At 44.6% G+C, this 11,155-nt stretch overlaps 1 protein-coding gene across 1 annotated transcript; it reads left to right on the top strand.

Annotated features, from left to right (window-relative positions):
* Nucleotides 1-1,814: 1,814 nt before the first annotated feature.
* LOC103183076 (CCN family member 1) lies at nt 1,815-8,782 on the top strand. Its single transcript, XM_007900339.2, has 5 exons — nt 1,815-1,901; nt 5,948-6,161; nt 6,609-6,974; nt 7,130-7,332; nt 8,022-8,782. Exons 1-5 carry the CDS (start codon nt 1,851-1,853, stop codon nt 8,322-8,324), a joined length of 1,137 nt encoding a protein of 378 aa, XP_007898530.1. The 5' UTR covers nt 1,815-1,850; the 3' UTR covers nt 8,325-8,782.
* The last annotated feature ends 2,373 nt before the right edge of the window (nt 8,783-11,155 follow it).

Genomic DNA, 11,155 nt, shown 5'->3' with positions numbered 1-11,155 from the left:
ATATATATATATATATCCAAAAATAGTGTATTCCATTTGAAAGTTAAACTGTGAATATTTTTGGTAAAACTTGATTATGTGTGTGTGTCTGTGTGTGTGTGTGTGTGTGTGTGCGCATTGGAGTGTATGTATGTGTGTGTTTGTATGTGTATTTATGTATGTGTGTGTGTGTCTGGATGCGTATATGTATATGCATGTGTATGTACTTGTATGTATGTATGTATGTATGTGTGTATGTATGTAGGTGTGTGTGTGTATGTATGTAGGTATGTGTGTGTATGTGTATGTATGTAGGTGTGTGTGTGTATGTGTATGTATGTAGGTGTGTGTGTGTGTGTGTATGTATGTAGGTGTGTGTGTATGTATGTAGGTATGTGTGTGTATGTGTATGTATGTAGGTGTGTGTGTGTGTGTGTATGTATGTAGGTGTGTGTGTGTGTATGTGTGTGTTTGTGAGTGTATGTGAGTGAGTGAGTGTGTGTGTGTGTTAGTGAGTGAGTGTGTGTGTGTGTGTGAGTGTGTGTTAGTGTGTGTGTGTGTGAGTGAGTGAGTGTGTGTGTGTGAGTGTGTGTGTGAGTGAGTGTGTGTTAGTGGCTGTGACACAGTGGTTGGTGTTTGGGTCCCGGCGCCGGGGATCTGCGCTCCGAGGCCGCCAGTCAGTGACGTGGGGACCCGGGGGGGGGGGGGGAGGGGGGAGAGGGGGGGAGAGGGGGAGGGCTGAGGGGGGAGAGGAGGGGAGAGGGGGAGGGCTGAGGGGGGAGAGGAGGGGAGAGGGGGAGAACCGAACCTCTCTATATAAACAGCAGTCGAGGCGAGAGTGTGGAATGAATGTGACCCGCGGTGTTACAGCAACACTCGCCAGTGACACACCACACGCGCTATTACGCACAGACACAGAGAGACAGAGACACAGACAGACACAGACACAGACAGACAGAGAGACACAGACAGACACAGACAGACACAGACACAGACAGACAGAGAGACACAGACAGACACAGACAGACAGAGAGACACAGACAGACAGAGAGCAAAACCTGGGGAACACCTCCAATTGATCCTCAAAACTTAGCACAAAACCTCGACTGCTGTTCACTCACAGCGACAAACAACAGAGAGACAGAGACACAGAGAGAGACACAGAGACAGACACAGAGAGAGACACAGAGAGAGACAGAGAGAGACAGAGAGAGAGACACAGAGAGAGAGAGAGACAGAGAGAGAGAGACACAGAGAGAGAGACACAGAGACAGAGAGACACAGACAGAGAGACACAGAGACAGAGAGACACAGACAGAGAGACACAGAGAGACACAGAGACACAGAGACACAGAGAGAGACACAGAGACACAGAGAGACACACAGAGACAGACAGAGAGAGACACAGAGACAGACAGAGAGAGACACAGAGAGACACACAGAGAGACACACAGAGAGAGACACAGAGAGAGACATATTTTATTTTTCTCTCTCGAAGATCGCTTTTTATTTAGTGTAAAGGTATATCACTGTATGAAACTCCCAGTGGTTCTGTTCCCCTGAATCCCACCTGAGCTCAGCTCTCGGGCAACAGTGATCGGTGACACAGGGGTTGGGGTTTTGGTTCTGTTCTGTTCTTTTCTCTGTCGTTGTTTTCTTTTCTCTTTTTTTTTTTTGGACGACTTTTGCTGTTTTTTTCCGGCAAATATATATACATATATATATATATATATGTGCGTGACTTTGTTTTGAACAATCCACAACCCATCTCCTCCCCCACCCTTTCCCTCCAAAAAAAAGTGACTTATTTTATATTAAAAAAGTTTTTTTTGGGGGGGAGTCTGAAGTTTTGAGAGAGGAGAGAGAGAGAGATGGAAGCACACTTGTGTCTAACCCTTATTGTGCTCTGTTGGTTGCCTCTGGTAAGTTATTATTCCTTTTTTATATATATATATATATATCCCTCGATGTCTTCTTTTCTTAACCATTTTAAAAAGAATAAATGTAATTCTGTTAATAACAGTCAATTCACTTTACAATATGTGCTGCGGATAACGTTGAGACGTCTCGACGAACGATAAGGTTATTATTATTATTATTATAAGGCGCTGTATCAAATACAAGGATTATTATTTTTTGTTCAGTGATTTGCTCCGAGAATTGCCAATGTTTCTTTCACTCGGGTCATTTCTGATGGGACTTTTTTTTGGGTTTGTTTGTGTTTATATTAAAAAAAAGCATCTTTGCCTCGTGAATTTGGTTGAGAAATTTTTAACTGTTCCACATTCTCAGGCTACTGCGCCTGAATAGCTTTCAGAACGCCTCGCATTAAACCCTCACCCCTTTTCGTCGTTATCATCATTATAATAATAATAATCACAATAATAATCCGTGCATTTGATACAGTGCCTTATCACCCCTTTCAGACGTCTCACAGAATATACAGTAAATGGGTTTTGTTGGTGAATTTTCACGTGTGTATTTTCTAAAATAATCTATTCTACAACAAAGGTTTAAGAAATCTAATTTCCTAACTGAACCCTACAATTTAAAGGAGGGGGTGGTGTGGGGGGGGGGGGGGGGGGGCGGAGGGTATTCTCCCTCCCCTTCATTACTGGGAGTGAGAAAAGTCAGAACTGTTAACCGTTTTTAAAAGGAAAAAAAAACTGAACGCAATCTCTTTTGTGATGTGTCTCAGTCAGCCTTTTTTTTTATGCCGGTCTGTGTTATACAGTATTTCCAGCCACCTCTCTTCTTTTTGTCAAAATAATCCCTCCGCACCCCCCCCCACTCCCATTTAAGCTCCTCTGCCCCATTTACGCTGAAAGCATTCTGAACGTGCTTCTGACAGTGAAACTCAGAAGTATTTGTATTCCCCGCTCTGCTGTCTCATTCGCCAGGAGCTGAGCAGTGCTCTGCGTCCAATTGCAATAAGCGCGTGTGTGTGTGTGTGTGTGTGGACTGAGGTCTCCAACCTGCCCCCAAATCAACACTACTCCCTAGTGTTGCTGAACAGTCAGCTTTAAATTACCTCGGAGACCCCCACCCACCCTAAAACGTTTTCATTCACACCCACCCCTAACCCCGGGCATTTTTAGCTGAGACGTAAAAGGACTAACTTATACTGAAGCCATCAACAGCGAGCGAGAGGGATGTAGAGATAGAGGCACTTCCTCCTCTCTCAAGGTGGCTCCTTGCACCATTCGCTGTGTGCTTTGTACGCAGATTGTCCGACAAGATTCGTTGCGTGCGCCCGGCACAAGGGGTGAAAAGGGTCAGTTGATAGCAGGACCAGCCACCGTTCGAGCCTCAGACGTGCTGAGAAAAGCACTGGCTTTCCATTCCCATCTTAACTCAGCGCTGCACTGTTCAGAGCAGATTTGACACTAACTTTTGTGATTGTTGTGTGAATTTGTTGTTGTTACAAATGTAATGGGTCATTGTCCCAAACCTGAATTTTTTCTCTCTCTGTCTCTCTCTCTCCGTCTGAACTCGGTTTCCACTCGTTCCCCAAAAAGTTCGGTTGTTGGTCCATTCTAATCGCGTTTCGCCCACGAAATGTACAGTCAATTCACTTTCCAGTAGAGTCCGTGAAGCGCTTTGAGACGTCTCGACGAAGTAATAAGGCGCCGTTCAAATGCAAGGATTAATATTATTCTAATCCTTAGACCATTGTTAACTCCAGGTCTGGTTTGCTCCAGCTTTCCCGAGGTAAAAGAAAACTCTGCGCACAGATCGTGTGAACTCTCCCTCCCGTCCTATTTTGCTGGCTTGGTCTTTCTGTGTCTGTCTGACATTGACTGACAGCTCCCCTTTAGAGATGGGCGCACCAAAGCATAGCAACGTCTCACCTGGAATGGGCTGGCGTTTTGAGATGCACTCGGACACATTCCTGGAATACCACAGGCTTTACAGAGTCGCTGAGTGTCTGTCAGGCTTACACATGGGGATTCCAAGTTGCTGAGTGAACAAAGAGCTTTTTAGAAGGCTGAATGTGATTCCCACCATGCTTAATAACCTCAATAATCAGAGTCGGCCAGGCTGCTTGTCAGCTCACAATGCTTTATTTGGAGCTCAGTCCATTTTTTTTAATGCGCTTGTTGCCAGCCAGGTTAACCCCTCGAAAGACTGCGTCTCCTCCAACCGTGGCACATACCACAACTGTTAACCCTTTTTTTGCTTAATCCGTTTGTCTCCCCCACGTGAAAGGCGCTCTACAAACACCAAATGCAATTTGTTGTTCTTGTCTACAAAATACACAGACATTACTCTTTACGGTAAATGCTGTGAAGAGTTTTGGGATGTCCTCCCGAGGTGAAAGGCGCTACAGCACGTGCAAGGATTGTTATTTCCTGCTGACTAAGTAGGTTGAAACCCCGTGAGTTTCTTTTAAAGGGATGTCCCGCTGCTCTCATAAAGAAGGAGCACAAGCTTTACTTTTTGAGCACGTGTCTTCTCTTTTGCGTTGTGAAAACATTACAGCATCGCTTGCCAGAGCCTCAATGAGCGTCACTGGCTGTTGTGTTTCCTTACTGACCACCAGTGAGTGAATAGGCTTTAATAATTAATAATACAGTTAAATTGAATGTTTCACCGTGATAGCCCTCAGATGGCTTTTGTACCACGCAGTACAGTCCTTAAGGGGTTAATTCCCTTAGCCGATCCCTTTCTGGCACTGGGACCCTGGCAAGCAACAGTGCAGAAACCTCCACAGCCATACACTACTGTAATATCTGTTTGAATCAGCATAACCTTATGTTTCCACCTCTCTAAATACGGCCTCATCCTGAAGGAGTGAGATAAACATTGAGTTAAATCCAGTTCTGCCGTAATGTGTCAAAGCTGGAACAGGCACAGTGTGCGGGACAGCGAGTGGTCATAGGCTGCGTACGTTTAAGCTGACTGTTGGGTCCAATTATGAAACCATGGTCACCAGCAGCCTTCCTGGCAATGACAGGAATAGTGCAACATTTGGAAAGGATCTCTCGCTGTGCTGACAGTCTTTATGCACAATCATCTGAGACTCTTTCTCGCATGTTACTGTATGTCTCATGGTGCGGTGGGGGGGACACTGAATAGCGCTCAGTGCATGGAACAATGGTTGATTTTCCCCCTCCCTCACCCAAGGCAAGAAGCCAAGTTGTCAAGTCCATAAATGTTGCCAGGCTGAGACCAGCTGTCAGCTCAGTATTCAGCAATGATAAGCCCTGCATTTGATAGCACGCCTGCTACGTCAAAATGCCTCGAAGCTCATCGAAGGGAATCGCTGTCAAGTGTAGTGACTGTGAATTTGTAGGCAATACACAGCATCTCAGTACTTTGACTCGGAGACCTTGTTGCCTGTGTAGTTCAGTGCAGTGCCACAAGAGAGCAACGCTTTATTGTGTCAGGCCAAACATGTTGTGGTCTATTTTGGAAGGTATTCCTGTTACTGTGAACCGACAGCCGATCTGGGTACTGGCTTTTTGTCCGCATCCATTCAGGATAATAAACCTTACATTTGATACAGCGCTTTATCACCTCGTTGAGAGGTCGCAAAGTGCTTCACAGAATGTACTACAAAGTGAATTGACTATATTTTTATGGACGAAACTTGGCAGCCAATTGCGCACAGCAGTGTCCCACAAACAGTGGTGGATTGAGTGACCGTATTATTACAATAACAGTATAAATATTAAACTAAGATCATTCTTTCATTCATCTCGACTACACGCTGTAACTACATCTGCACGAAACTCAACAGTCTTTTACAATTTCATGGACCTCATTCAGGAGCTAAACTGGTTATGTCATCTTGTAGGTTCATGGAGAATCGGGTTGGATGGTGTGTTATGTGTGTGTGAAACGCTGACTGATTTGTAATCACGTTGTTGATATGGCGCCTGATCACGTCTTTGAGACGTCTCAAAGCGCTTCACAGGATATACTGCAAAGTCAATTGACTGTGTGTTTTGCGTCCCCGATGCAGGTGGCGAGCAGCTGTCCAGCGGAGTGTCACTGCCCTGATGCCCCTCCGAGCTGCACCCCGGGGATCAGCCTGGTCCTCGACCGCTGTAACTGCTGTAAGATCTGCGCACGGCAGTTCAATCAGGACTGCAGCCCCACGGAGCCCTGCGACCACATCAAAGGACTGGAGTGCAACTATGCCACCAGTGACGTTACTGAGCGGGGCATCTGCAGAGGTAATGAATCCACGCGGTGGCCTCCGCACCTTGATCGCTACTGTTTGCGGGTGAGGTGGCACCTTACCCTTAAGCGCTCCGGGACACTGCTTCTGGTGACGGGCACTATATAAGTTGATGTTGTTGTTGCCCTGATATCTCCAGGTAAAATGCATCGTCAGAACTGAACTCAGCAAGGACCAGAGTCCAAGCCTGTGTTCTTTCTGGATGGCTTTATTCGCACTAACTTCTGGGAAGCTACCCTGCGTGATGGGCACTATAATAAATGCATGTTGTCGTTGCTGTTGGTGATGATGAAGGGAGCAGATTGTGTTGAGCCACAGGCTCGGTGCTATCCTGACAGTGTCAAGTTGCTGTTGCGGACGACTCCTCAAGTCTCTAAATGTCAGACGTCCGATTAAACCTGCCGCATATTAATGGGATTTTTCTTTCAATGTTTTTTTTTAGCAAAATCCGAAGGAAGGCCATGTGCGTTCAACGGGAATATCTATCAGAACGGAGAGAACTTCAAACCCAACTGCAAGCACCAGTGCACCTGCATTGATTCAGTGGTGGGCTGTATGCCCCTGTGTCCCCAGGAGCTCTCCCTCCCCACCATGGATTGCCTCAAACCTCAGTTGGTGAAAATATCAGGTCAGTGCTGCGAGGAGTGGATGTGTGACAGCAATCACATTGGCGAAGACTCTGGTGACACCACCGAGGAAGCGGATGACTCGATGAGTTATGAAGAGATTGAAGACCAGCCCGATGCAGAACCCCTCTCCAGCAACGAGCTCATGGACCTGGTCAGAGCGGGGATCAATATCCAACCAGGTAACTGTTTTTCACAGATCCTTTGTTCCTTCCAATCACTCCCCAACACGTGCAATTGTTTGTTATTTGTAGTAAATTGCGTATCACGTCTATCTCCACATAGCTGCATGTCACAAGAACGTGTTCTAAATGAAGCCTCGTTTCTCTTCCAACAGCCTGGAGATTGCAAGCCCAAGAACAGAAATCAGACAGGCCAAGGTGCATAGTCCAGACCACTGAATGGTCCCATTGCTCTAAGAGCTGTGGCATCGGTATCTCTACCAGAGTGACTAATGACAATCCTCAGTGCAAACTGATGAAGGAGACTCGCTTGTGCCAACTCCGTCCCTGCGGCCTTTCAACCAACACCAACCTCAAGGTAAGAGATCAATCCACCCCCCACACCGTGTTGTTATCAGTACCGTGTTGTTATTGCCGAAAGATGTGCAGCCTTGCATCGATTAGTCCTGATGAGACGCTCATTCGGAAATTTAACTTAAGCAAAGTTGAACCAAACTGAACCCATGAAAAATCCTATTTATAACCCCGTAAGGCACCCTCTTGATGGAGGAAATGTGCTGTATTAAGTGTAAGCTGTATTGTCTAAAACATAGCCATCGGGTGACAGACCTCAATCTGCTACAGCCGAGTGTGAATTTCTCTCTCATCCCAGCCACCAGGTCTTTTTCTATCCCTCTGCTCGTTGGAACGCCGTGTAAATTGAGTGAGTTGGTGGGTGGGGAAAAGATGTGTTTCAATGCATTTTCATACATTAGAAGTGGAAACAGTCAAGTGGTTCGCAATTCTGTTCATGGCCTCTTGTGGAACAGGGTATTGCTGTGGTGCAAATTGGCTGCCAATTGTCTACAAAACACAGCCCTACAATTTACAGTATATCGAGTGAAACGCTTTAGAGGCATCCTTGTGACATGAAGGGGTGCTGTATCAAATGTGCTCGCCCACAAAACGCAGTCACTCTAGTGTACAATATATCCTGTGAAGTGCTTTATTTAATTCTTTCTCTCTCTCTCTCTCTCTCTATCTCTCTCTCTCTCTGTCTGTCTGCAGAAAGGCAAGAAGTGCTTCAGGATGAAGAGAGCCAAGGAGCCTGTGCACTTCACGTACGCGGGATGTACTAGCGTGAGGAGCTACGAGCCGCGATGGTGTGGCTCCTGTACCGACGGCCGGTGCTGCACCCCCTCCCAGACCCGCACCATTCACGTCCGGTTCCGTTGCGACGACGGTGAGACGTTCTCCAAGAGCGTGATGTGGATCAACAAGTGCCGCTGCCACTACAACTGCCCCCATCAGAATGAGATCTCCTACCCTTACTACACGTTGCACAATGACATTCACAAGTTCTCCGAGTAGAACGTGGTGAAGACTGGTCTCCAAACCCTTCCCGAAACAAAACCGTACGCAGTGCAAAACTGTGGCAGCTAATTGCCATGTCTACTTGTTCACTTTACTGCCTATTAAACTGATATCTCAAGTCTACACTGGCAGTCATACCAGTCCAAGTTACTGACCCGCTTATCAGATGCTAAAGTCTAGACTAATAGCCATTTGCAGAATCTGCCTTCTTTGACTCTAAACTTCCAGGACTGGTCATGTCTATCTGTGATGCCCGTTGACTTTAGATCCCAGTGGTCCATCTGCAGTACAATAATCTGGGTCTCTGACCTCCTTCCTTGGTGGGCTATTCACTGCATTAAGCAAACCTATTGTTTTAAGATTCTCAGTAATTATACGCAAAGGCTGCATTGACTGGAAAAGATCTGGGAAGCAAACCCTTACTTACTTTCCCACAGTTTTTAAAAAGGAAAGGAGCTGACTGGCTGTTGCTTTTTTTTATATATTATATATATATATATATGAAAATGAAGTAAATTGCAATAAAAAAGGCCTAATCTGAATTTAAACAGGGTTGATACGGTCATATGTAAAGTTGGAATGGATTTTTAAAAATATATTATTTAAGGTTTTTGGACATATTCTATTTTCAATGTTGGAAAACTAAAATCAGGATGTTATTCTCATAGATGTCTGACTGTAAAAGACAAAAAGAGGAGTTACTATTTGAATCGGGACTGTTTTCTGCGTTTGTGTTATATTATATGGTACTGTTTCAAAACCACTCCAGATAGGATATCCACCTCCAAGGGATCTTATTTAAAACATTGACTTTACACTGAGATACAAACTTTTTTTTATTTTGTTTTGTTTTTTGAAACCATGTCCAATACCCACCAAAACAAATTCTGGGAGACTTTGCCAGAGCACTTCTGAATGAGCTGAATGGGACTGGGTCAGGTAGAGAATCAGCGTGTTTCCGTAAATGAGAGAGAGAGAAAAAAAANCTGGTCACTCAATCCACGACTGTTTGTGGGACACTGTTGCGTATAATTGGCTGCCGCATTTCGTCCACAAAATATACAGTCAATTCAGTTTACAGTGTATTCTAAAGCGCTTTGAGACATTTCAACAAAGCTACAAGGAGCGACATCAAATGCAAAACACGTATTCATTAAAAAAAATAGCCTTAGGGAATACAACAGAGATCTCACATCCATTTTCCCCATTGTCTATAATTACGTAACAAATTACTCAGCATAGTTCACATGAAGAGCAACACGGGGACTTCAGGGAAGATCAATTCATTGATTCCTTAATCCAGGGATAATGGAATTCTCTTCCAAAGCAGCTCAGGGAGGCCTGGTGACTTATTGGACCAGGCTGCCACTGATATAACAAAGCTCACTAATAAATTATAATGGAAACTTGCCTTCTCTATCTGTTCCAACAGTAAAAGCTTCATTTGGGAATGTGCACTGTGCAACAATGCGATGTGAATATTTCCTTATCAGGCAGTTATTGCCTGTGCACTGAGGTGGACCTTCCTATGGTAACTATTTAATTTGTATTTGGTTATTTTCTTAAAACAAACTTCACCTTCGTGGAGTGATCGGAACTGAACATGCTTCATTTTCGAAGTGCGATGAGACAACTGTAGAGGGTCATGTGTAGTAAATATTCTGTGTGTATATTTAAAGACTTTTGTGTTTAATATATTTTCTCTGTGTCTGCCAGTATTACTGTATGTGGAGATATTGCTGTTCTTTCATCCAACATTATCGTCACCTTGTGGCCTGTTTGTGCTCTGTAATGGAATATGACAATCTGCACTCAGTCTGTGCAGTTCTATAATGTTTGTAAGAGGAGCACTGGTTCCAAACTGTTAAGTAAAGCATTACTTTGGTATCTTGACTTTGTCCTGCTGGTGTCAACCAGATGCAGGTCAAAATGGCCAGAACTGGGCTAGGAAGAGGGCCAAGATATAGTCTTAGATGACAATGATTAAAATGGTAATGGGGGAGAGACAACCTGAAGGTTAAGGCATCCGAATGTGGGAAGTTTGGAGAGGAAACACAATATTTACATTGGTGGAGGGACGGGGTGCAAATGTTGAGATTAAGAACTACAGTTGGACTCACTCGTGACAGGAGAGACCGCAGGCAACGATTTTTAGAAGGGTTCTGCGTAGTATATAAAACAGGGTCAATGAAGAAGGTAAATTAGAAACTGTAGAAGTGTGGACTGGAAGCAGGTTCTGTTTCTATTTAGGGTGTAGCTTTCTACGCAGTCAACTACTGCACTCTGTAATGCAATCTGAATAACAGGGGACCGGAGACAATGATGAAGCCCTTCCACACTCCAGTTCTGTTGCCTTTGACCAAACAGTGCTGAATGTATCCTCGTTCTTGACTCCCCCCCCCCCCCCCCCACACCCCGTTCTATTTCTTCTGCAGTGTTTCAATGATACCCTTGTTAATATACTATGGTTCTATATAGTTTGCAGATTGAATAGTTTTGTGTTGTATAGACTGTACTGAAGTTTTTTTGCACATATTGTAATTAGAATGATGTCTTTATAGAAGCATAAATACTTAATTTCTAATAAATATTTTAAACATTTTATAATACAAGATTAATTTTGTGCTTTTTTTCCCCTCCCCCACCACTCCGTCGTCTTGATCTGCCTGTTAGCAATTTGTTGTAAAATTGTTTCATGCAAATTGTTTCCTAGAGAGCGTGTGAATCCGGTGGGCAGAAGGGTGGTGAGGCTGGCACGAGAGCGGCAGATACACAGTGAGAACAGGGTGACAGAAGAGAGATGAAAAGTGCAAAAAGGGTGATACAGG

The sequence above is a fragment of the Callorhinchus milii genome, unplaced genomic scaffold, assembly GCF_018977255.1.
Source record: "Callorhinchus milii isolate IMCB2004 unplaced genomic scaffold, IMCB_Cmil_1.0 Scaffold8, whole genome shotgun sequence".
NCBI classification, from domain to species: domain Eukaryota; kingdom Metazoa; phylum Chordata; class Chondrichthyes; order Chimaeriformes; family Callorhinchidae; genus Callorhinchus; species Callorhinchus milii.
Note: the sequence above shows the minus strand (reverse complement) of the source record. Positions and strands in the feature narration are given on the sequence as shown.

Excerpts from the sequence above, each read along its gene's own strand:
- LOC103183076 (XM_007900339.2), top strand. The coding sequence starts at position 1,851 with ATGGAAGCACACTTGTGTCTAACCCTTATTGTGCTCTGTTGGTTGCCT. Across the intron at positions 1,902-5,947 it reads TGCTCTGTTGGTTGCCTCTG|GTGGCGAGCAGCTGTCCAGC; the intron begins GTAAGTTATTAT and ends TCCCCGATGCAG. Across the intron at positions 7,333-8,021 it reads CAACCAACACCAACCTCAAG|AAAGGCAAGAAGTGCTTCAG; the intron begins GTAAGAGATCAA and ends GTCTGTCTGCAG.